This window comes from Microcaecilia unicolor, chromosome 7 (genome assembly GCF_901765095.1).
Source record: "Microcaecilia unicolor chromosome 7, aMicUni1.1, whole genome shotgun sequence".
Taxonomy (NCBI): domain Eukaryota; kingdom Metazoa; phylum Chordata; class Amphibia; order Gymnophiona; family Siphonopidae; genus Microcaecilia; species Microcaecilia unicolor.
This window is the reverse complement of record NC_044037.1, coordinates 158,830,155-158,857,359: the sequence shown is the minus strand read 5'-3', so window position 1 is coordinate 158,857,359 and position 27,205 is coordinate 158,830,155. Positions and strand designations below refer to the sequence as shown.

Below are 27,205 nucleotides of genomic sequence, written 5' to 3'. Positions count from 1 at the left end.
CCCAGGGCAAGCAATGGCTTTCCCCATGTCTATCTCAAAAGCAGACTATGGTATTTCCTCAAGGAACTTTTCAAACCTTTTTAAAACCCAGATACACTGTTATAAAAGGTTACAAAAAAAATAAAATAAAGAATCAAACAGCTTTCAACAGATTACTTACCAATAGGATTGGTGGAAGTTTCTTCACCTTTCTGATGCAAGCGGAAATGGCGAGTTACAGTGCCATGAGCAGCCTCAGCTTCCACAGTCTTCCCATCTGGGCATATTAACACACTGGTCATCATTCCCAGGGAGCCATATCCTATAGAGTGGCATATACAATATTTTGCTATTTAATCAAAATCTATGCACAGAACAGCATTACGAATTAGTATACTATGCACAGTATGAAATACCAGTAAAGCTAACTTGAGTAATAAGAAACAGTGCAATATAAAAACTGACTACTGATCTGGAATTTTCTTATTCAAATTTTTAAAAATTTTCTTTAACTGACTTTTCCTACTTAATTTCAGCTATATACTCCCTTTTTTGCATTCAGATTACAATAAACAAGGCCATGCACAAAAAAGGTGTTGACAAAACAATGCCAAAAATTCATACTATAGCAAATTGATAATTGAGAGTAGTTAAATGTACAGTGCCATCTGTTCTTTATGGTACACTATGCCTGAGCTATTCTGGCACCCCAAACCCATTAACATACAGATCTACAGAATAAAAGAATATGAAATGCTCTATTGACCACAGTATAAATAAGAAATAAAAATATTTTTCTTTTTGTCCATCAAATACTTTTGAAAAGGCCTTTAAGTGGATATGGCACTCTCATATCTAGGGCAATATATTCATCATTATATATACTTAGAAACTGTAAATGCAGGTGACCCCCCCCTCCCATGTGGGTTTGAGAATAAGGAGAGAGAAGAAATCCTATAGAAATGATAAATAGTAGTAGTAGTAAAACACAAACAGGTGTATTCTTTCCGAGTTCATAACTGTCAGTTAGCACATTCCTGTGCAGCTCTACTTAAGGAAAGCAGTTTGAACATTGTTACATTTGCAGGAGAGGGATGGGTCTCACAGCTCTGCCTGCATATAGATGGAGATCAACAGGCAGAATGTGGGGAGCTCTTTATTTTAAATTTCCTTTTTATTAGAAAGTCAGAACTGACCATAATACAATAGGAATAGATACACACTGACCCCCTTTCTCATTTTATAAGCATTTTCACCCATCCCCAACCATAAACACCAACATACAACAAAATCAAGCAAATGGGATCACCTAATGTTGGGAGCTCTTTTATATATTACTAGTAAAACATGCCCGTTTCTCACACAAATGAACCGGGCGCTAGCAAGGTTATCCTCCGAGTTCTAGCTTGGCCCCCTCCCTCCCCCCTCTCATCCGAGTTCCAGGCCCCCCTCCCTCTCCTCCGAGTTCCAGGCTCCCTTCTGCTCCGAGTTCCAGGCCCCCTCTCCTCCAAGGTCCAGGCCCTCTCCCCCTCCTAGTTCCGGGCCCCCTCTTCTCCCTCTCATCCGAGTTCCATGCCCCCTCCCTCTCCTCCGAGTTCCAGACCCCCTCTCCTCCGAGTTCCAGGCCCCCTCCCCTCCGAGTTCCATGCCCCCCTCTCCTCCAAGTACCTCTCTCTCTCTCTCCTCCGAGTGGCAGCCCGACCTGCGTTGCCTGCCCTCTTCTCCCAGTCTTCCGCCTGCCCCTCGCCTTCTTGCGTGCCGGCTTGAATTTAAAAGTTCTTACCTCGGGGTCCGGCAGCAGCAGTGAAAGGCGAGCAGGCACGGCGCTTCAGCCTGCCTTCCCTTCTGTCTCAGCTCTGGTCCCGCCCTCATTTCCTGTTTCCAGAAGGGTGGGACCAGAGGCAGAGCTGAAGCGCCGTGCCTGCTCGCCTTTCACTGTTGCCACCGGACCCCGAGGTAAGAACTTTTAAATTCTGGGCGGCACGCAGGAAGGCGAAGGGCAGGCGGAGGACTGGGAGAAGGCGGCGGGCAACGCAGGTCGGGCTGCCACTCGGAGGAGAGGGAGGGAGGCGCAGGGGTTCGGAACTCGGAGGAGAGGGGAGGGTGGGAGGGAGGTGGGCATGGAACTCGGAGGAGAGGGGAGGGTGGGAGGGGGGCGGGCCTGGAACTCAGAGGACAGGGGGGAGGGAGGGGGCGATTCTCCCGCAATTCTATCCTCACCTCCAACATTCTGTGGCTGGCTGGTGCTGGTTTCCCTTCCCTCTCAATGATCTGCACTCTGACGTCATCACGTTCAGATGCGAGGGCGGACCAATGGGAATTGTGTTACGAACCCAGGCATCCAGACGTAGAACGTTGGAGGTGCAAATTATTATATAGGATGATTAATCCACTGAAGGGAATAAAGCTTGTGGGAGCCCTGATACACACACATTGAACGGAGAGAGCTGAATCAGAATAAGAGAATTTAAAAAACTTCTCCCCATGAGTTTAGGGAACAGGGAGATTGGTGGCATGGTTGGGAATTCACAGTTTGTTTTGGTTCTGTGTTCACCTTTAGTGAATGCTATTAGCTTCTGGCAAGAGATGAACAGCACCGGCCCTTGGGAGCATCACTCAGCTCGGGGCAGAATAACATGGCATGTGGGCACTATTGGTACCTAGGGCTGAGAAGAGCAGAGGTAGCCCTCTGGTGGGGAACCCTGGTACTGGTGGTTGCAGAACCCTGCTAAGGGCTGTTAAGCCTGATCCCCGGCAGGGGGAAACTCCAGAGGCTCCTCTTGAAGACAGGACTAGCAAGGCACAAGGCTGCCGGTCCTCAGAGCCCAGGGAAAGCTTCCAGAAAGCCACAGCAGGGACAGACATAGCTAGCTTGGAAGTCCAGCAGAGCAGCCATCAGCCCAAGAAGTCTCCAGCAGAGGGGTGAGATCTGAGGAGACTGCGAGGGTGGACATGAAAGGAGAGGAGGAACCTAGGCAACATAGGCCCAGATGCATCAACCAATAGTAAAAAAATGTGAAACATATAACGAACTTTAAAGAACGAAGAATGCACCAAAAAAACAAGTCTTTAATGCTTGGTGCGGTACTGTAAAGTACCATGCATTAAAGATACATTAAATTGGTGTAATCCCCATCGGTAATTGGCCCCAAAGGCATGCGCAGAGCAGCCAAGCGTTATATGCTGGCTGCTCTGCGCATGCCACAAATGTCAAAACAAAAACAAACAAACAAACACGTGGCTCCCCGCTTTCCCCTGCATAGAATATAAACAAACATTAAAAAAGGATCGTGAGGGGGCAAAGGCGCTCATCAGGAGCGTCCTGTATGGACGGCCTTGCCCCCCCCACCCCCGCCCGAGGTCGCTGCTGCTCCCCGCTTCTCCCTGTATGAAATAAAAACTCATAAAAATCAAAACTTTTGCAGCGCCGGGCCCCCCTCCCTTCCTGTCTCTCTCTTCTCCTTCTCCCACCACTGCTCCGCCTCCTGCCATCCTCCGCCCCCATGCCACACACCCCCTGAGTTCGTCGCCACAGCTCCCCCCTCCCCACCGGACCCCCCTCCACCTTAATGGCCAGTGCAGCGCCTCTCACCTGTGTGTGAAGGCGCTGCACGGGATGGAACAGCTGATCGTCGAACGCTTCTGCCTTCACCGACGTCTCTCTCCTTCTTCCTGTGCCCGCCCTCCTCTGACGTAAGTTACCTATGTAGATAACCTACGTCAGAGGAGGGCGGGCACAGGCTTCAGTGCATAAGCACTGGGTTAAGTACCAAGACTATTAAAATTTGTTGGTATTTGTTTATGGTAACTGAACTGATGTGCTAAGAAATCTTCATTTCTTAGGTGCATAAGACAGTATATATACAGAGGTCTATACAAACAATTCAATAAAACCTGTTTACATTTATTAGCCAGCCCTGTTCGCAGCAGTGTTCTGGGTGTTTCCTTTGGGGGGGGGGGGGGGGGGGAAGAAGAGGTTAATCCTTCCCACTAACTCTTTTCTTCCCCAGGTGGAGGCACCGAGTGTCAAGTGAATAGGGGACCAATAGAAACTGCCCTTGGGAGGCTTCACGCCAGGTCGGGCCCCAGATCCAGGAGCTACATTCAGTGATGGAGCCTTAAGAGTACAAAAAACCCCAGCATTTTTCATAGCACTTGTACTATTGTTGGAGACCTTTACTGGTTGAATCAAATACATACATTTGTGCAGAGGCATTACCAGCACAGAAAAGATACAAAACAGTGGATCCAAGGCAGTAAAAGGAAGAGTAAAAAAAAAAAAAAAAGAGTGGTGTTTTTCTAGTGTTTGCCCAATAAACATTTCTGCACCAGCACTATTTTATCAGTTAAAAACGAAATCAGAAGCCTTATATATTATGTAGTATGATTAATTACAATATATATACAGTTCCCTTAAGCTGTATTTCTTAATGTTATCAACCACAGCACATCAAGAAAATATATTCAGCGATGAAAGGGAAACTGATTGCACATTGCTTTCTTACCTATAATGGAAATTCTCAGAAGACAACAGGTTAAAATCAACCATGCAAATGAATTAGGCCATCTGACAATGCAAAGAAGTAGTAACTGTTTTGAGCTCAGAAAGAACCAGAAAATCTTTATGAATATGCACAGAGGATACATTAATGTCCTTGGGCTAGCACCTCAGTTAATAATAAGCTTTGGAGCGATTGTGTGGACAATTTCTTACCTGTAATGGGGTTTTCTCTGTAAACAGCATGATAAAAGTTTGGTTTCTCTGTCAACAAGCAGAATTAATCAGCCACACAAGTGGGGACGTCCGAGTTAAGGGTTGCAGAAAAATCATATGGAAAATGCTGACAGTGTAAAAGTGAGCTCATGATAGCAAAAGAACTGTATATGAGATTTCTGGTTTAGAGTCTTACTGGGCAATTCATTGTAGTAATTGCCTGGCATGAGAGTTTATATGCTTATACATGAAGACTTGAAAACTGCTTTGCTAAATGCACTCTCATTTATGAATGCCCTCCTTGAGGAGTTTGTGAAGACAAAAACAATGCCAGAATTAAAAAAAATGTGTGGGATAAACACAGAGGATCTCTATATAGAAAAAGGATGAAATCCAATTAAAGCCAAAACTTAAATGACATAGCTGGAGTGAACTTTAATGGCAGCTCCAGAAATTGTGAAGTTAAGACCAATGCTGAGCAGATTTCTACAGTCTAGGTTCTGTAAATTGCAAAAACAGATTAGGATCAAGGCTGGAATAGGTTTCAATGGCAACTCCAATAGATGGGAAGGAAGACCAGTGCTGAGCGGACTTCTATGGTCTGTACTCCAAAACTGGCTGGGATAAATATACATTAAGCATGGCAAATGTTTAATCATGAACAAACAGAATCTGTGCAGAGTGCCAGATACAACTCTGGCCACATTATTGGGCAGACTAGATGGAACCTCCATGTCTTTATCTGCAAACATTTACTATGTTACTATGAATGCATGGTACAGACAATAGTAGTGTGAACGCAGAAATAGAAGACCAAGTTTGCTTCTTTACAAATTTCTTCTATAAAAGGTGATCTTAGATGGACCACTGATATTACCATGGCACTGACTTAATGAATATTGCTTTATCTTGCACTGTGAGAACTGCTTGACTATAGCAGATATACATTCTGCATTTTGCTAAACTGGCTGTTGTCCTCTTAGAAACTTCAACACCTAGCTTTACTGGACCACATGAGAAACTGCTGAGCTGACTTGCAATGCAGTTCGGTAGAATGCTCTTCATGTAGAATGCAAGACTGTTTTATTAATCTAAAGTATGAGTCCTCAAACCCTAATGCATATGTGGCTTAGGGAAATAGGTTGGAAGGATTATGCACAGGTACAGAATGGAATGCAATTACAGCTTTGAATAGAAAGTTGGGGTGAGTTCTGAGAAGATACTCTATTGTGAAAAAAGTATGCATTGCTCTTAAGATACAAGTACACTGAATTCACTCTTCTTGCTAAAGTCACAGCCACCAGGAACACTGCTTTCCATGAGAGGTGCATTAAAGATGAAAAATTCAAAGGTTAAAAATGTGTGATCAGTTGTACCACGACTACATTTAAGTTCCATGGTACTGGTGGCTTTCAAACAGGTTATTTAATAAGCCCTTCATGAACTTGGAGACAATAAGGTGCAATGAGATGGGAGAACTGTTAATAAAGTCATAAGATGAGGCAACAGTAAGATGTACTTTCACAGTTTTTTATTTTATTTTAATCTTTATTGAAAATTTTAAATGTTATTACAATTCAAGACAAAACCTTGTAACAGAAAAATTTGTTAAGCACCACAATATCTCTAATAGTAAGGAAAATACTTTTACCAAAAAAAGAGAAAAAATAGAAGTTGCTTTTAATCCTTTGGGTAATAACTTAGTATTTTATAAGGAAGGTAGGTGATGAGAGAGTTTAGTTTTGTCCATATAGAGAGCTTTTTCCATTTGAATTTATATCACTTTCTAATGTTTCTGGGGGAAAAAATCAATACATGCTGGATTCACTGCAAAATACTACTACTACTACTTAACATTTCTAGAGCGCTACTAGGGTTACGCAGCGCTGTACAAAATAAACAAAGAAGGACGGTCCCTGCTCAAAGAAGTTTACAATCTAAAGAACGAAATGTCAAGTTGGGTAGTCTAGATTTTCTGGGCAGAGGTGAAGAGGTTAGGTGCCGAAGGCGACATTGAAGAGGTGGGCTTTAAGCAGAGATTTGAAGATGGGCAGGGAGGGGGCCTGGCGTATGGGCTCGGGGAGTTTGTTCCACGCGTGGGGTGAGGCGAGGCAAAAAGGGCGGAGTCTGGAGTTGGCGATGGTGGAGAAGGGTACTGAAAGGAGGGATTTGTCTTGAGAGCGGAGTAAGCTCTTCCGAGCAGGGACCGTCCTTAATTGTTAATTTGTACAGCGCTGCGTAACCCTAGTAGCGCTCTAGAAATGTTAAGTAGTAGTAGTAGTAGTAGGTTACAGGTAGGAACTTAAGGGGAGATGAGGGTTGAGAGGTAAGGAGGGGCTGCAGATCGAGTACATTTGTAGGTTAGTAGCAGAAGCTTGAATTGAATGTGGTACCTGATCGGAAGACAATGAAGTGACTTGAGGAGAGGGGTGGTATGAGTGTATCGGTTCAGGCAGAAGATAAGACGTGCAGCAGAGTTCTGAACGGACTGAAGGGGGGATAGGTGGCTAAGTGGGAGACCAGTGAGGAGTAGGTTGCAGTAGTCAAGGCGGGAGGTAACGAGGGAGTGGATGAGAGTTTGGGTGGTGTGCTCAGAGAGGAAAGGGTGGATTTTGCTAATGTTATAGAGGAAGAAGCGACAGGTCTTGGCTATCTGCTGGATGTGCGCAGAGAAGGAGAGGGAGGAGTCGAAGATGACACCGAGGTTGCGGGCAGATGAGACGGGGACAATGAGGGTGTTATCAACCGAGATAGAGAGTGGAGGTAGAGGAGAAGTGGGTTTGGGTGGGAAGACAAGAAGTTCGGTCTTGGCCATGTTCAGTTTCAGGTGGCGGTTGGACATCCAGGCAGCAATGTCGGATAAGCAGGCCGATACTTTGGCCTGGGTTTCCGCAGTGATGTCAGGTGTGGAGAGATAAAGCTGGGTGTCGTCAGCATAAAGATATGCAGAGAAGACACTAGTTGGGACTTGATATATAAAGGGGTTCATTTTCAAGGCACTTAGATACATAAAATAACATAGGTTACTATGATACGCTGCATGTCTAAGTGCTTTGAAAATTAGATCTCAAATCAGCAAATGGTAAAGAATGAGACTGGGCGGCTAAATGGCAGATGATGTTTAATGTGAGCAAGTGCAAGGTGATGCATGTGGGAAAAAAGAACCCGAATTATAGCTACGTCATGCAAGGTTCCACGTTAGGAGTTACGGACCAAGAAAGGGATCTGGGTGTCGTCGTCGATAACACACTGAAACCTTCTGCTCAGTGTGCTGCTGCGGCTAAGAAAGCGAATAGAATGTTGGGTATTATTAGGAAAGGTATGGAAAACAGGTGTGAGGATGTTATAATGCCGTTGTATCGCTCCATGGTGCAACCGCACCTTGAGTATTGTGTTCAATTCTGGTCGCCGCATCTCAAGAAAGATATAGTAGAATTGGAAAAGGTGCAGCGAAGGGCGACTAAAATGATAGCGGGGATGGGACGACTTCCCTATGAAGAAAGACTAAGGAGGCTAGGGCTATACAGCTTGGAGAAGAGACGGCTGAGGGGAGACATGATAGAGGTATATAAAATAATGAGTGGAGTGGAACAGGTGGATGTGAAGCGTCTGTTCACGCTTTCCAAAAATACTAGGACTAGGGGGCATGCGATGAAACTACAGTGTAGTAAATTTAAAACCGGAGAAAATTTTTCTTCACCCAACGTGTAATTAAACTCTGGAATTCGTTGCCGGAGAAAGTGGTGAAGGTGGTTAGCTTAGCAGAGTTTAAAAAGGGGTTGGACGGTTTCCTAAAGGACAAGTCCATAAACCGCTACTAAACGGACTTGGAAAAATCCAAAATTCCAGGAATAACATGTATAGAATGTTTGTACGTTTGGGAAGCTTGCCAGGTGCCCTTGGCCTGGATTGGCCGCTGTCGTGGACAGGATGCTGGGCTCGATGGACCCTTGGTCTTTTCCCAGTATGGCATTACTTATGTACTTATGAAGGCTGGGTTGCAATAATATCCTTGTTTATCAAGCTGCACTAGTGGTTCCCGCACAGCAATGTCAATGGAGCCAACTCAAAGTGAAGGGGCTCTGTTGGTAGAAGAGTGGCTTAGTGGTTAGGGTGGTGGACTTTGGTCCTGGGGAACTGAGGAACTGAGTTCGATTCCCACTTCAGGCACAGGCAGCTCCTTGTGACTCTGGGCAAGTCACTTAACCCGCCATTGCCCCAGGTACAAATAAGTACCTGTATACAATATGTAAGCCGCACTGAGCCTGCCATGAGTGGGAAAGCGCAGGGGTAAAAATGTAACAAAAATAAAAATTACCACACCGGGAGCCACTAGCATGGCTTGATAAAAGAGGCCCTTAATGCCTTGATTGTGAGTGATCAAGGTTGGTGCTAACCTCCTTACTGTAAAGCACGATCCCCCAGATTCTATATAGATCGACTGAAATTGCATGTGCAAATCTGGTTGTATTCTGGATTTGCGCATGCAATTTAATTACTTAAGCCAATCAGCATCGATAATTGCCACTTAACAAGCAATTAATGATACTAACTAGCATGAATTAGAATTTACACACACAACTTGCTAGGCATAAACTGTAAAGTGGTGCATGTAAATTCTAATGCGTGCTGCCAAAAAGGAGGTGTAGCCATGGGCGTTCTGAAAATCTATGTGCACAGTTATAGAATACACCTGCTCCATGCCTATCTTAAGCACTGGTATTTACATCAAGCTTTACTTAGCGTAAGTGGATGCACCTAAAGTTAGGCACAGGTATGGCCACTAGGCGTATTCTATAAACCACACCTATATCTAGGCGTGGTTTACAGAACACGCCTAGGCGGAAATATTTTCGGTGCCGATTTTTCAGGCGCCATATATAGAATCCAGTAATATATGATTTTATATTCTGTTTTAAGATGAAGCTGTATGCATTTGGCTTATTTTGTGAACTAACTTGTAGCCTGATCTGTTTGAGGAGAGAGTAAAAATCTGCCTAGGGGGCCATGAGGATCATAGAGCCTCCTTCCCTGCCAGATTGGGGCATTATGCTGGAAATAAATGGAATATACATGCACATGGATTTTCCAGCTCCATTTTGTTTTGCAAAGAGATCCTAGGCAATTCTGTTTTTGGCAGTAATCTTGGAGCCAAGTACTGGAACCTTGTTCAGTCTGGATGCAATGATCCATCTCTGGTGTTACCCATTTGCGAAATACCAGTTTGACTACTGAAATATCTAGAGACCATCTGTAAGGCTGCAAAACTCAGGCTGTTTGTACAATATCTGCTTTTGATTGCTGGGTAAAATGCATATAGTCTCAGATTCGGTCTGCTTTTCAACAGGGTAGAACCCCCATACCTTTCCATTTGTTGATCCAGTACAAGGTCTCTAGATTATCTATATGGATGAATATTTTGTTCTGTAATAAATAAGCACACACATTTAGTACACTGTAATCTGCTTTTGTCACTGTCTCTCAGCATGTCAGTGTAGGTCATGTAACCCAGTAAGTGCTTAAAGGCAGAAGTCTCACTGACAGGCAAAGTTCATGATGCCCACATAGGAACACCTTTGGGAGCTAGGAGGTCCTGGTAAGTCATTGTATTTTAGATTTAAGTTGCTCTACCTTGAGGAAATCACACTAACTCTAAGGTTTATTTTACTGTATATTTTTTCTCTATAACCCACGGTAATGTGAATCCCTGACACCATAAGGATATGTAACACAGTATGACCTGGCTCCCATACATTTTATATGTTTATATAAGGAGTCTCTGCATAATCTACATGTCATATGCATTCTGTTATGCAAATGATATTTTTATTTGCTTATTTTTATTTATTTGGCTTTAGTTTTAATGCTCTGCATGCAGTACAGCCTATATTTTCTGATTTAAGATTTGTGATCAGTGATACATATTTTGTAGTATTTTATAGTACAATTTAATCCCCCTGAAGCAGTTCATACAGGGCAAAACAGTTGGGCAACATTTTAATCTATCACAATAAAGATTTTATCCATCTTTGATCGTGTCTGCCTCCACAATTTCCTTCCTGCAAGATAGGGTTAGCCTGCTTTTCTTTCACTGGGAATTTTTCAGGTCCATAAGAACAAAAACTGGGAATAACTTTCCTTCCCCAATTTCTATCTTACGTAAAGTGTCATGGTTTATTTCTGAAACAGGAACACATTCCATTGCCCTGGAGTCTAGCAGAGATTGGAACAATGCCCAAAGCAGATCAGTTTGCCATCCTAAAAACTGCAACACTGAATGGTCAAGAGGAATTTGGATAAAATATAAGTAGTATCTGTGCTTTACTACTTTTCTTACCCACCAGTCTGCTGTTACACGGAACTAGTTCTTAGAAAAGAAACAGAAATGTTCTTCAACAGGAAGAGCATGCCGAGGTTGCATGGCAGATTTGTATCAGTTGGGACATTTCTTGCAGCAAGAGGGGAAGTTAATTTGCTCACTTCTGGTTTACACAGTGAAGCAGTCATACCTTTCTGTTTACCTTTGCAACACAGCATACAAGAGTCCTTCCTTGATTTTCCAAAACTACCAGCAGATGGCTACAGAGTTTACTTTAGTCAAAACTTTATCAGACACCAGCTGTGGCAAAGCTTTGATTTTTCACAGGTTACAGAAAGTCACAAACCAGTTATATTTGCCACACAGAGGAATAGAAAGCTCAGGGCAATGGGAGTTTGCAGACAGTGAGAGTCCTCATGCAGGAGTCAGTAAACAGGGATAAGTACATAAGTAATGCCATACTGGGAAAAGACCAAGGGTCCATCGAGCCTAGCATCCTGTCCACGACAGCAGCCAATCCAGGCCAAGGGCACCTGGCAAGCTTCCCAAACGTACAAACATTCTATACATGTTATTCCTGGACTTGTGGATTTTTCCCAAGTCCATTTAGTAGCGGCTTATGGACTTCTTTGGGAGTTTCTATAAACTTGAGACCAAAAATATCCACTTTGGATTCTCTCTTCTTGGCTAGTAAGATGAACTTCATCAGACATTTTGTCAACAAATTTGGGGTAGGACATATGTAGATATTTCTTGCCAGAGAAGGGGAGGGCAAAGACAAAGTGTCTTATCGAAGACCAATGGACACTTTACAGTCAGAAACAGATCTAAATCATCTGGTTCCTCTCCAAATTCATCTAGCAACCTCCAGGAATGAGTCCTTTCTTCAAAGGATTATGCAGTGCTATTTCTAGCCAGCTCTGTCTCCAAACTTTTAAAATAGAAACAGAGAAAAATAAAGGCAGATAAAGACTACATGGCATATCCAATCTGCCCATCCATGCCATCTATTATCCCTTCCTCTCCCTCAGAGATGCTATGTACATGTCCCAAGCCTTCTTGATTTGTCTTCACCAGGAAGCAATTCCATGCATTCAGCACCCTTCCTGTGAAGAGTGGTTACTTCTGAATCTGTCCCCCTTTTACGTTCTTCCCCCTCATTCTAGAGCTTCCTTTCAACGGAAAGCGACACGCCTCCTGTACATTTATGCTACAGGAAGTATTACTTTCTTGATTAGCTTCCATGGGATTTCAGGCACTGTTCTTTCATGGTTTTCCTCCCTTATATCGGACCGTTACTTTGTAGTTCAAACTTCACAAGGCCTCTCCTCTTCTCACAAACTTCACTGTGGTGTCCCACAAGGTTCCATTCTGTCCCCTATTTAATATCTTTATGTCCCTCCCTTGCTCCTCTTCTTCAAAACTTAGGTGTTACTTTTTACATCTACGCAAATGATATCTTTTTGGGCACAAGGAAGTACTTGGAATGGAATCCCTTCCCTTTTTCCCCCTGGTGGTACAGGCTTGACTGCATGGGCCTGTAGAATGGATGAGAGTTCCTCTACAAGCACGGCCTGGTGCTGAACTTTGATGCTCATGGTGGCCAATTTGTTGGTACTTGATATAAATTTAGAGCGTAACCCCCTCCTCCGCAGACCATTTAACGAATCCACTGGTCAGAGGTTATAAGGGGCCATCTTGTGTGGAACCATTTAGCCTCCCCATTAACAGAAGGCAGTCCAGGACGGTCACTTGTGTGCTCTCCTGGATCCAGTCAAAAGCTTGTCTCTTGCTTTGACTGAGAAGCTGACTTGGCCTTTTCAGGCCTCTGAGGCTGGGTCTCGAGCGAGTCCCCTGGGACTGCTTAGAAGGGCAGGATGGAGGAGTATACCTAGGCCACAGGAGTGGGCTGAGAAAAGGACTTTATGGTATTAATTCTTTTCTTGATGAGGTCTGCAACCTCCTTTGTCCACAAAAAGATTTTCACCTCAGCAAGAGATATCAGACAGTTTTTCACAAACTGCTGGTTCTAGGTCTGAGATACACAACCAGGTGAGTCTGTGGACCTCAATACCTAATGCAGAAATTCTGGATGCCACATCAAAAGCATCGTAGATTGTTCTTTCGGCTAGTAAGACATGGAGTTCTATGGTAGAGAGTCTGAAAACCCCGCTACACTGTACACCAAGTTCTACAAATGGATGCGCACATATAGCTGGTAGGACTGTATGCAGGACATGAGCATAGAGACCTGGTACATTTTTCTCTCAGAAGGGTCTAAGGTTCCAGCATCTCACCCTGGGGGTGCCGAAGCATGGATCCTATAAATCTCAGCTCTCTTGAGAGCAAATTTGACCACCATGTAAGAGTGGTGGACAGCTGTTTCTTGAATTCAGATGCCTTTTGAACTCTGTGCAGCCAGTTCCCAGGAAGGATGCCATGCATGGGCACTATCACAGCCTCCTTGGGAGAATCCTCATAGTCAAAGATGTCCAACATTTCAGCCCTGGGCTTGTCTTCAACCTCTAAATCAAACAGGATGGACTTAATCATCTCCCTCAAAAAACTGACAAAAAGAGAGCTCCTCTGGTGGGGACTTTCTCCTTTTCTGAACTGTGGAACAGTCTGATGGTAGACCAAGGGAGCCCTTCTCTGATATCTCCTCTGGCTCAACTTCAGACATGCAGAAATGGTCTGAGTCAGTCTGAGCAAAGTACTCGTCCTGCATAGGGTGAGTGTGTGTCTGTCTTGGTCTACTAGACTGATATCAAGAGCGTTAAGGGACAGGTCCTCTCCTGGACACCAAGGAAGCTTCCTCTCCCGATAGACCAGAGAGGAGCACTGCCTATTCTGAATTCAACACTAAGCCACCCGTGTCAGCAAACGGATGACAGAAAGCAAGGGCCTTGAGGATCGGTTGGGGCAGAGCCATGGTTGGCATCAACACCCTCGAGGCTTCAGCATCACACCAGAGCCAAGATCCACTTCAACTCCTCTTGCAGCATGGCCTGGAGTCATTCCTTGGGGAACAGGCATAATAAAGTCATACTAAGTCAGACCAGTGGTCCATCTAGCTCAGTATCCTGATTCCAACAGTAGCCAAGCCAGGTCACAAGCACCTGGCAGAACTCCAAATAGTAGCAACATTCCATGCTACCAATTCCAGGGCAAGCAGTGGCTTCCCATGTCCATCTCAATAACTATACACTTTTCCTCCAGGAACTTGTCCAAACCTTTTTTAAACCCAGATACGCTAACCACCATTACTGCATCCTACGGCAAAGAGCTCCAGAGCTTAACTATTCGTTGAGTGAAAAAATATTTTCTCCTATTTGTTTTTAAAGTATTTCCATATAACTTCATTGGAGTATCCTTTGTACTTTTTGAAAGATTAAAAAAAAAAGTTGATTCACTTCTACTCGTTCTACACCACTCAGAACTTTGTAGACCTTAATTGTCTCTTTTCCAAGCTGAAGGGCCCTAACCTCTTTAGCCTTTCCTCATATGAGAAAAGTTTCATCCCCTTTATTGTTTTGGTAGTTCTTTGAATCTTTTCTAATTCAGCAATATTTTTTTTCAGGTACAGCAATTAGAACTGAACGCAATACTCAAGGTGAGGTCTACTACCACTCATTTCTATAGCGCTACTAGACATACGCAGCGCTGTACACATTATATGCAGGTACTTTCTCTGTCCCTAGAATCTAAGTTTTTGTACCTGGGGCAATGGAGAGTTAAGTGACTTGCTCAAGGTCACAAACAGCTGCAGTGGGAATCAAACCCAGGCTGCCAAGATCAAAGCCTGCTGCATTAACCATCAGGCCACTCCTCCACACCATGGAGCAATACAAAGGCATTTATAGTATTCTAAGTGTTATTTTGCATACCTTTCCTAATAATTCCTTGCATCCTGTTTACTTTTTTGGCCGCTGCCGCACACTGGGTAAAAGATTTCAGTGTATTATCTACAACGACACTTAGATCTTTTTCTTGGGTGCTGAGCCTCAAAGGTGGATCCTAGCATCAGGTAACTATGATTTGGACTATTCTTCCCAATGTGCATCACTTTATATTTGTCCACATTAAATTTAGTCTGTCATTTGGATGCCCAGTCTTCCAGTTTCCTAAGGTCTTCCTGTAATTTTTCACAGTCCGCATGTTTTTAAACAACCATCGGAAAAGGTGGAGCAGGTGTCAGGTTGGTCTCTATGTCTAGGAGACTGGTGCATCAGCACTATTCCATGGAGGGGAAACTGTTCTCTCAGTACCAAAGCTTCTCAGGTACTGGTGGTGCCGATGGCCTGGAGCTCCTGGCAGCATGCTTCAAGTGGAACCGATGTTAATGCTCCTTTGCCTTCACTCAATGAACATCAGGATCCCTTGGTGCTGACGAAAATGATGTTGAATCCCAACACATCCGTTTGGAGCCCTACCAGCGCGAGGCAGAGGAAGACCTCCTCGATGCCAGTGCACTCCCAGTATCTGATGTAGCTCCACCATTTCCACCATCCATATAGGCCGATGCCTCTGATGCCAAAGTCGATGGACCGAACTTAGAAGTGCCAAAAGGTTTCTCACGCTGAGCCTCTTGACTTTTGTCCTCTTCTGCATTTTAGTCCAGCAGATACAGCTCACCGATGCTGCATTTCTCATTTCCCCACAAAGGTCTTTTTCAAGACCAGTTTATCTCAACCATCATTCATCTTTTGATGTTTTGTTACACACACTACATGAAGACTCCTGAAGCAGGAAAACCGCTGAAACACAATACTGTGTTGAGTCTTTACCAATAAATGTTTTACCATCCTTAGAAGTCTCCTCATTTGTTCCTGGTCAGCCTGGCCTATTTCCCACTCTCTGTTACTGTCTGTCTGTTTATCATGGGATCTCAGTGCTCTTCTGCCTAGGCGGATTTTCACTTGCCAGACCTAGTACATTTTTTAAAACCACTGGGAGTTTTAAGTGACATCAGGGTAAAATAGCCAAAGTGAAATAAAAGGGCTCAAATTTTTTTTATTTTTAAAACAAAAAATAAACACAACCAGGTGCTCCGGCCTAAGAGGGTTCATGGTAGCCATGCAAAAATAAAAGGGGAAAAACTAAAGAAAACAGAAAGGTCCTGCGTATCACTCAGTGAGGCACCAAAAAAAAACTGAAGAAAAGACACGCTGAGGAAAGCTGACAAACACAACTGCTCTACAGAAAAACAAGGCCTGCTGGTCCCACACCTCATGTCAGGCAGGAAGGCACCCTGCATACTTGGTGTGGTGCTGCCAAAGGCTTTAAGAAACTTCTTGAACGCTGGGCAATGTCTGTGCTGGGCTTATCTGGATCAATACAAAAACAAAAGACATGAAACTGATAGTTCAGGCTGTTGACATCAATCTCTCCAAACACATAATAAGTTTGATAACTTAATACTAATGATCGCAGGCTGTTGGTTAAAAAGCTATTATTTTGAAAGAGCCCTCAGAATATACCACTACTTTTAAGGCAATATCATTTGTTTTTTTGCCTGATTGAATAGCACCTCTTACATTGGGCTTTTTCTTATATGTGCATATATGTGCTATTGCAACAGGCCAACCGTGCTAACAAAATGCTAATAAATAGTGCTCAAAATCACCATGGACTTATCTTTTAAATGATTCCATAGCTGACTCCATCTTGCAGCTTTATTATCTTTGTTTTTTCATTAACCTTTTATGATGACTTGTAGTTTTTGAACTGCCGATCTCTCACATTTGAGCCCGTTAGATTTCCCCTAGTGTCCATCAGCCACATCTTCCTTCTCTTTCTAGCTTCTTCACTTCCTCTCCTACCTCTATCTCTGATTTCAATCTTTTCCTTTCAGATTTTTCCATTAATTTTTCTGCCTATCTAGTCTTCCATTCTTTACTACATCTACCTGCAGCTTACCATATCCCTCCCCTAGCCCTCCTATTCCTCATCCTATGATTCCGCAGTTTTCATGCTAGCACTCCCCTCTCTCTCAACCTTCCTCCCAGTTTCTCCTCCCCTCTATCCAGCACTTCCTCTTTCTTCCCCTCTGAACTGTACCACCCCCCCCCCCCCCCCCAGGTCACGCTCGGGGTTAAGTGAGCCCTTGGACCATAGTTGGAGAGAGTTACCCAATCAATGATAGGTAAATCACCCTGGCTAAAGCAGGCAGGAGGTTGGAACCTGAACGCAGGCCCAGGGAGCTGAAGGACCTGTTGCAAGGCAAAGAGGCTGTAGTAAGCGTCTCCTTAAGGATCTTCAGCATCTGACATAATCGTGAATGTCTCCCTGGAGACTTACCAGTGGAAGGTGCCAAATAAGTCCTGTGCACTTGCTTATATGAAGGATAGCTGGGGAATGGCTCAAAGGACCCTTGGAAGGCCCCAAGATCCCGGGAATGCCTGCATTCATAGACCCACACACAGTGGGAGGAGATGCTGGAGTGCTGAGGCACCTGAAGCCTACGCCGAGCAGCGGTGGAGTAGGGCACGGTGGGGCTGTGACAGTACCCCCCCCCCCTCCCAAAAAAAAAAAAAAAAACACTCCCTGGTTTGGGTTTCATGAGAAGCATGCAGAGGAACAGACAGACCAGTTGAGGAGTGTGAACATGGAGCGCGGGTTCCCAGGAGCTCACTTCATGGTCATATCCTTCCATGCAATGAGATACTGAAGCTTAGTACATAAGTATTGCCATACTAGGACAGACTGAAGGTCCATCAAGCCCAGCAGCAATCCAGGTTACAAGTAACTGGCAAGATCCCAAAACAGTACAATACATTTTATGCAGCTTATTCTAGAAATAAGAAGTGGATTTTCCCCAAGTCCATTTTAATGACGGCTTATGGACTTTTCTTTTAGGAAGCTATCCAAGCCTTTTTTTAAACCCTGCTAAGCTAACCGCTTTTACTATATTCTCTGGCAACAAATTCCAGTGTTTAATTACACATTGAGTGAAGAAATATTTTCTCAGATTCATTTTAAATTTACTACTTTGTAGCTTTATTGTGTGCCCCCTAGTCCTAGTATTTTTGGAAAGAATAAACAAGCAATTCACATCTACCCATTCCACTCCACTCGTTATTTTATAGATCTCTATCATATCTCCCTTCAGCTGTCTTTTCTCCAAGCTGAAGAATCCTAGCTGCTTTAGCCTTTTCTCATAGGGAAGTCATCCCATCCCCTTTATCATTTTCGCCGCCCTTCTCTGTACCTTTTCTAATTCCACTATAACTTTTTAAAAATGCGGTGACCAGAATTGAACATAATATTCAAGGTGCGGTTGAACCATGTAGCGATACAACGGCATTATAACGTCCTCATTTTTGTTTCCATTCCTTTCCTAATAATACCTAACATTCTATTTGCTTTCTTATAACTACAAAAAGAAGGCACCAAATCAGTCTTGCGCATGCCTGTGTACAAAGGCCAATGGGGGGGACGGCCCACAGGACCCATGGAAGGCCCCGAGACCTCAGGAACACCCGCAAAGACCCACGGACAGCGGGAAGAGACGCTGGAGAGTGGCAAGAGATGCTGCAGAGTGCTGCAGCACTCGAAGCTCGCGCCTAGCAATAACCACGTCAATCGCAGAGGAGTAGGGCCGTGATACCCCTTTTTTCTTTTCCCTCTTGTGCCCAGCATCTCCTCTCCCCCTTCCATCCAATTATCTCAACTCTTCTCTTTCCACCTCCATCCAGCATTTCTCCATCACCCTAATTTGCACCCTCCCTATGTCCAGCTACTTCCTCTGTCAGCATGTCCCCTTTCCCCTTATTCTCCCAAGTTCAGCATTCCCCCCTCTGTTCCTATTCTTCTTCAAATACACGTCCTCTTTGCTTTCTGACTACCCCCACCCAACATGTTCCCTTCTGTGTCCCTATACCCCTTTTTTTAATTTTTTATTTATAGATTATATACTTTTACATTTATGTAATATAACATAAATTCCAATATCAGAAAACATATCAAAAGATAAATCATTCAAACAGGAAATTTTTTTCCAATTATTTAGTCCACAATAATGGATCCAAGATCTAGGAAATAAAAATCATTATACTTAATAGAAAGAAAAAAAATTTTAAACTAGAGCAGAAGGAGCTGGAGAAATCACAGCCGGGTAATAAGCGCCTAGCAATCCTGACCTGTTGCAGCATTATTCTTTAGAGGATATAAATTCAGTTAATTTTCCTGGATCAAAGAAAATATAATTCGTAGAATTCAGAGAAACACAACATTTGCAAGGAAATCTTAACATGAAAGTCCCTCCAACTTGAAGAACTCTCTCTTTCAACAGGAGAAATTTTTTTCTTCTTCTTTGGGTATCTCTAGATAGATCTGGAAAAATCTGCACTTTTGATCCAAGAAAGGGTGAGTTCATGTGGCAGAAATAAAGCTTAAATATGTTGTTGCGATCAAGTTGCAGAGCGAATGTAACCAACAGTGTTGTTCTTTCAGTTATAACCTCCATAGAGTTCTCTAAGAAATTGGTTAAATTTAAAGCAGTTTGTGGATCATTTGATATTTCACTCTTACCAGCTCCAGAAATATATTGCACCCTAGTAATAGGTGGGAAACCCTCAACGGGCACACCTAATATTTCTCTGATATACTTTTTTAACATCTCTAGAGCTGGGATAAGAGGAGATTTAGGAAAATTAAGAAAATGCAGATTATTACCTCTAATCTGGTTTTCTAGATATTCTATTTTACGCTGTTGGAGGTTACTATCTTTAATCAACGTTAAGGTTGAGGAATTCACTGATTTCAGTTCCTTATCAAAAGTTTCCATCTTATTTGTTTGCTCTGCAATTTTTATTGTCACCACAGATTGAGCCTGTTTTAGTTCAGCCACATCTCCCCGCAAAATACCTGAATTTTGCTGCAAGTTGTTATTCAAGGCTTGAATTGCTTCCCTTACTGTTTCCAATGTAACAGACGTTGGTTTTCTTAAAGCCCCAAAACTCAAAGGAGGTACACCTGAACTTTTCTCCGACAGAGAACCTGTCTGGCCTGATGTTCCCTCTGGCATCGACGAGGCTGCGAGGTCTCCACATTCAGCCGCAGGGGTCCAACTTCCGAACTCTGTGCGCTGCTCACTCGCTGCCAGTTCATCCATTCCTGGTCTTGGGGGTGCTGTTAATGGAGGACTCAGCGACGCTCCTTCGGCGCTTTGGTCAAGCAAATCTTCCGGATCTCCCGAAGTGGCCGCTCCAGCTCCCCGCGCTCGCAGTCCCGATTCCTCAAGTGTCATCTGCTGCATAGGAGTGGGATCCACCCTGCCTGTGGAGGTAGGCAAATTGGGTTTCCCTTTCCTCTTCCCAATTATGGGTCCGTGGAACTCGAATGTGCAGCGTTTCACTGGGTAAGGGAGACTGCTTCACGCACATCCGCTCAAGACGCCATCTTGGATCCCCACCCCCATGTCCCTTTTTACTTCCTACCCAATCCAGCATCTCTACTACTACTTATGTCTATAGCGATACTAGATGTACGTAGCGCTGTATACTTGAACATGAAGAGACAGTCCCTGCTCGACAGCATCTCCCTTCTGTCATCCTACTCCCACCATGTCCACCATCCACCCTTCTCTCCGCCCCCCTCTGAAGTCACTTCCTGTTTCTGAGGGCAGGACCGGAACTGGCACTGGCAGAGTGTAGCAGCGCTAGCACTATGGAAGGCCCCGCAGCTTCTCTCTGCTTTACTGCTGCTGCTGTACATCTCAGAAAACAGCAGTGGCAGAGGAAGCAGCAGGTAGAAGAGCCAACGTGCGAATCTGAAACAAAAACTGGGATTCCCTTGGAGACCAGGCCCAGGAAATGTTGCCCCTCCTCCCCCTCTTGGCAGCCCTGATGTGAGAAGACAGACAGATGAAATCCACTTAACAAAAGTAAGTTGGTCTTCTATGCAAATGCAAAGTGATGAATCCTATGCTGGCAGCACAATATCCAACTGACTTGGCAGAGCATTTCAGAATCCTACCTTGTGCAACAGAGTCAGACTGGACATCACCATCATAGTTCTTGCATGCCCAGATGAAGCCTCCTTCTGATTTCAATGCCTGGGCTACCATGTCATCAATTAGTCTGTGCTCATACCAGATCTTTTTGGCTTCAAACTGGGACCTATAATCCCTAGAAAATAAAAATGCTGCATGATAAATAAGAACAATGTCAAAGCACCACTATTAATAATTTCTAATGGCAATGATATTAATTTAACCCTTTACAGCGTTGTTGTTGTTGTTTTGTTTTTTTTTTTAATTGGGAAGGTCCTTATTCCAAACAATTTAATGCTGGAACAGCTGGAGAATGTATCTATAGCATCTGATCACCTATAGATCATTTTGTGAACCCCAGGATTTTATCACTTTTTGGAAACCTCGGGGCTCATATCTCAACTGGACTTAAAACTCTCAGGGCTCCTTTTATGAAGGTGTACTAACGATCAGTGTGTGCTAAATGCTAAGAAGCCCATTTCATTCCCTTGAAAAGAATTCTTTTAAATTCTGAAAACTCCAAAAAGACTGATTAGCACTAGGATCTATTCATGCATACTCTTGCTGTTTTCTGGCATTGCTGAGTGTATGAAAACTGACTGCTTGATTATTTAAAGAAACATCGCTTCTAAAATGCTCTCCTGCTGTTTTTTCATAGAGGACTTGAGAAGGGATTCTGAGACTTTATGAATTGGCTGGAGGGTTGGACTGACAGAAGATCCTAAATGAATCCATTTAGTTAAGCATTTTTACTCCTGTGGTCACTTTAATTGCAGCTGGTTTTTAATTGTCTTATTTTATTTATTTTTATTGCACTGATCAGGCATGCATGCAGACAGCATAGACTCGGAGAGGAAGACAGAAGGGAAAGAGATGAAGGGGAGGGAGGAGAGGAGGGATGCAGTGAAGGGGAGGGGGAGGAGGACAGGAGGAAAGAGATGCAGCCTGTGTGATTGTATCTCTCCTCCTGTCTCCCTGTTCTTATTGTCATTGTATTAATAAATACAATATTGTTATTTGAAGATGTCCATGCTTCCTTTATTTTTTTTTTAATTGCATGATGAATTGCGATTAAACAGTTTAATCAAAATGCAGCCCTAATAAATACACATTCACGTTTTCTGCTATGTTCCTTTGGTTTTAAATTTAGTTTAATTACTTTTTAAAAAATGTATTTATAGGTACTATGAACGCTAAAACATGTTGGATTGTCTTTACAACTATTGCTGAAATCTCGATATGTACCTTGAACCACCTTTCATTTTGATTACCTTTAAATGAAACTTGAATTGAGCCTTTTATTGAACTGCTCCTTTTATTCCCCTGCACTGATTTTTGAGTTTGGAATTGCCTCTCTTTTTTCTTGTGACTCCTCAAATATAGCCACCCAAGGCAAACACCTAGTCCTTCTAGTGGTAGGGCCAGCTCTGACCATTTACTCTGCACAGAAGAGGAAGCTGGCACAGCAAGCACTGCTCTTCCTGCCAGCACAGGCCAGAGATGAGATTTATCAAGGAGAGTGGTACAGAGTGGATTCTCTGTCAGCTAGGGCAATGGTTCCCAATCTTTGTTTCAAGGCACACCACCTTCCATCTTCCACCCAACCTAGTATTACCACCTTCCTCTCCCCACTTTTCCCTGACATCAGCACCACCTTCTCTTTTCTTGTCTCCCCCACTCTTCTGATATCACCACATTCTCTTCTTAGCCCTCCTCCCTTGTCAGCAGGAGTAATCAGGTAAGTAACACCTATAATGGCGGTTGCAAGTCCTGCCAATGCTTCTAATCCCGAACTACATGCCCTTGGTTTGTGAAGCAAGGAGTCCTCCCTCTGCTATGAAATGGTTGGGAAGGGAGGGGATTAGAGGAGGTATGTGGATACAGACCACCTCTCTTCCTTCTCCACCAACAATCCAAGGAGCTACTTTCTAATTAATATTCTTTATAAAGAAAATAGTTTCCAACCTTTTGTGTTTCTAGCTTGATTACCTGGCTCAGTGTCTTCTTTTTGGCATCCTTTGCCTTTTCTCTATTCCACTTTTTGTTTTTTGTCTCTACGTGGTGGCTTTCCTTTTTCCTTCCTATTTTCTGCAGGAGCAGATACTTCAATAACCTTTCCTCCTTTTTCTGTCCCTTTCTGCTTTTATCTTCAGTGTCTTCTCTTTCTATTCTTATCTGCTCATGTCACCATTCTACCCAGGGAGAGCAGAACATCCTTTAATTTGGAAGGGTCAACAAACCTCTCTCTGGTTCTGTCCCAAAGTTCTCTAGTTGCCGATGCTGTGTTAGGCAAAATATTGGTGGGGCCATGGCCCCTGTGCCCACTCCATTCTGCTGCCTATGATTCCTCCACATCTTTCTTCCTATATATATATCACCCTGCATTTCTTCCTCTCCCAGCCCAAGTCGTCATCATCTTCTCTTAACTTCCTTCCATCCCTGGTCCTCGTTCTCTTCCCACTTCACCCCCTCCATGCCATCATCCCCATGTCCCACTTTTACTCTCGCTCCTCCCCATCTTGTTCTCTATTCTGTTTCCACTTTTCATTCTTGCTTCTTCTCCTTGCTCACCCATCTCTTTTCATTCAAATTCTTCCCTCTTCCTTCACTCCACACTCTTACTCACCTCTCTCCTTCAACTGCTGCTGTAATGTATTGTCTCCTCTATCCCTACACTTCTGCTCTCTTCCCCTTGCTTGCCCCTCTTTCCATCTCACATTTAATCTCTTTTCACTGCCCCACCACACACTTGTCATTACATACTTGATCTCATCCTAGATACACAATCTCCTGCTTTTTTCTCTCATCCCCCCAAACACATATGCTCATTCTCACTCTTGCTTTCTTTTTACTGATACCCACCTTCATTCATTCTCCTCTTATCCATTGCTCTTCTCCATACAACATTCTTGCATTTCCCTTTATGCCCTCCTTTTCTTACTCCTCACTCCACTAACTTCTTGCTTTCTCCTCTGTGCCTCCCTTTTGTTGTCACTATAGGAGCTGGAAAACATATTTCCTTGACTCTTCTTGTTAACTGGCTCATTCTGCTGGCCTCAACCAATCAAAGGCAGGAGGCAAGAAACTAGCAACTGAAGCAAGTGGACAAGTTCTTTCAGGTTTTTGCCTTTTTCTTAGTAACTACTACTACTTATTTCTATAGCACTACTGGACGTATACAGCGCTGTACACTTGAACATGAAGAGACAGTCCCTGCTTGATAGAGCTTACAATCTAATCAGGACAAAGAGGACAAATAAGGGATAAGGGAATTACTAGGGGAGAATGATAGAACAGACATGGGAACTGAACAAGTGAATAGGGGTTAGGAGTTAAAAGCAGCATCGAACAAGGTGGGCTTTTAGCCTAGATTTGAAGACAGCCAGAGATGGAGCTTGACGTACTGGCTTAGGAAGTCTATTCCAGGCAAGTGCAGCAAGATAAAGGAGTAGAGTCTAGAGTTAGCAGTGGAGGAGAAAGGTACAGATAAGAGAGATTTTCTTAATGAATGGAGTTCCTGGGGAGGAGTGTAGGGAGAGTGAAGAGCGAATGCACTTGTAAGTCAATAAGAGGCATTTGAATTGTATGCGGAAATGGATAGGGAGCCAATGAAGTGACGAAGAGGGGGCTAATATGAGCATAGCGGCATTGGCGGAATATAAGTCGTGCAGCAGAATTTTGAACAGATTGAAGGGGAGAGAGATGACTTTGTGGGAGACCTGTGAGAAGCAAGTTGTAATAGTCTAAGTGAGAGGTGATAAAAGAGTGTGGATAAGGGTTTTGGTAGTGTGCTCATAAAGAAAAGGATGAATTTTGGTAATATTATAGAGAAAGAAACGACAGGTTTTAGCAGTCTGTTGAATATGTGCACAGAAAGAGAGAGAGAGGAGTCAAAGATGATCCCAAGGTTACGAGCTGATGAGAGTGTTACCCACAGAGATAGAGAATGGGGGAAGAGGAGAGGTTGGTTTGGGGGAAAGATAAGAAGCTCAGTCTTGGTCATGTTTAGTTTCAGATGGCGATGAGACATCCAGAAAGCAATATCAGACAGGCTGACACTTGGGCCTGGATTCCTGCTGAAATTTCTGGTGTGGAGAGGTAGATCTGGGAGTCATCAGCATAAAGGTGATGCTGAAAACCATTGGATGAGATCAGAGCACCAAGGGAAGAAGTACAGATGGAGAAAAGAAGAGGTCCCAAGACAGAGCCCTGCAATACACCAACTGATAGTGGGAAAGAGATGGAGGAGGATCCACCAGAGTATACACTACAAGTTCGATAGGAGAGATAAGAAGAAAACCAGGAAAGAACAGAGCCCTGAAATCCAAGTGAGGACAGTGTATCAAGGAGTAGGCGGTGATCAACAAGTGTCAAAAGCAGCAGATAGATTGAGAAGGCTAAGGATAGAATAGAGAGCTTTCAATTTGGCCAGGAACAGGTCCATTGGAGACTTTAGCAAGCGCTGTTTCAGTTGAATGAAGAGGGCGAAAGCCAGATTGAAGTGATCAAGAATAGCTTGAGATGAAAGAAAGTCAAGACAACAGTGGTAAACAGCATGTTCAAGTATATTGGATAGGAAAGGAGGAGGGAGATGGGGCGATAGTTGGAAGGACAGGTAGGATCTTAGGATTTGCCCTCTCTTGTCAGTGCTGCATACCCCAGCAACTGCTTCTGTCTCCTAGACTAGATTTTGGGAAGACTCAAGCCTATGTCTCATTAGCATTCTTTATTGAAACCAAACAAGGTCATATAGCCATGAAACATTCCAGAAATAGTTACTTTTATACATTTTGGCCACTTTCTTCTGTAATAATTTACATTAAGAACAAAAACACTTCCCCCTCTCTTCATTTCACCTCCACCCATTACTCATAACCCTTCCTTATATATAGTCACTTATTCTTGCCAGGCCTATGGGTACTCTAACACAGACCTGTTTCATCTTGATCCCAGCTATTTGCAGGGAAACTCACTGCCCTCCTCCCTTCCCCCAACCTCCCTCAAAATGTCCTTACATCAAACATCCTCACTTTACCAACTTTCATATGGCCAGACACCTGGTCAGAATGTAGAAAATACTCCTGTACAGTTAGAGCTGAGATTGATCAGTGTGACTATTAAAACATTAATCTTTGGAACTCATTCTTTACTAAACAGAAGGATCAAGAAATGGAAACTTACAACACAACAAAATGTTTAACAAAAATGTAAAATTACTAATTACTTTTCATAAATCTCCTGAAAGATGTCTTTGAAGCGTCCATCGTATTTCTTCAAAATGGTGTTCTTAGTGCTCATGTACAGTGGCCAAGCTTTTGAAAGGGCCATTTGGAAGGAACTGTGTGCAAAATCTCTTATTGATTGGTCTGTATTGTACATTCCAAGAGCCACACCGCCACAGTCTGATCAAAAGAAAAAGATGAAAAAATAGAAATCTCATTAAACTAAAAATGGCTGTTGCTAGATCTTTAAAAAAAACCCACAAAAAAACCCAAAATAAAACCCTAATAGCCTTTCTACTCTCAAGTACATAAAAAGACAGTTCATTAAAAGTTAGATAGCACTTAAGTGCACATTACTAGCAAGGCCAGTGCCGGGCAGACTTCTACAGACAAGGATAAATCAAGATCAGGTATACATATGATCCACCACTTCATACCATATGCAATGAGTTTATATTATTTGGCAGACTGGATGGATCATACAGGTCTTTATCTGCCATCATCTACTATTTTACATTCGCATGTATGCACATACACTCACATAAACGCTAGCAAGCAACTAGGCACAATTCTGCAAATGAGTCTATAAGCATTGCCATAGTGAGACAGACAAAGAGGTGTATTTTCAAAACACTTAGACCTACAAAGTTACATAGAGGAGCATTTTTGATAGAACGTCTAAGTCAGAATTTGGACGTTTTACAAAAATCTCCAAATTCTGAACAGGAAAGAAGGTCATTTTCGAAAAAGACAGACATATATCTTTTGTGTTCGAAAATGCTATGGACGTCTTGTGATTTGGACGTTTTTGTTTTTGGTCCATTTTCAAACAAAAAACGTCCAAATGCAAAAACATCCAAAACAGAGGAGTGGCTTAATGGTTAGTGCAGTAGGCTTTGATCCTGGCAACATGGGTTCAATTCCCACTGCTGCTCCTTGTGACTTTGGGAAGTCAAATGCACAAGGGGCATTTTTGG

General features: G+C 43.3%; 1 protein-coding gene across 1 annotated transcript in view; it reads right to left on the bottom strand.

The window, feature by feature from the left end:
• Positions 1-27,205, bottom strand: part of IDH1 (isocitrate dehydrogenase (NADP(+)) 1) — a 144,762-nt gene that overhangs the window by 9,775 nt on the left and 107,782 nt on the right. Inside the window, exons 5-7 of the mRNA XM_030209795.1 lie at positions 26,231-26,408; positions 20,991-21,142; positions 161-301 (exon numbers count right to left, since the gene is read on the bottom strand). Of these exons, the coding sequence (XP_030065655.1) occupies positions 161-301; positions 20,991-21,142; positions 26,231-26,408 (471 nt within the window). The remainder of the gene's footprint in view (positions 1-160; positions 302-20,990; positions 21,143-26,230; positions 26,409-27,205) is intronic.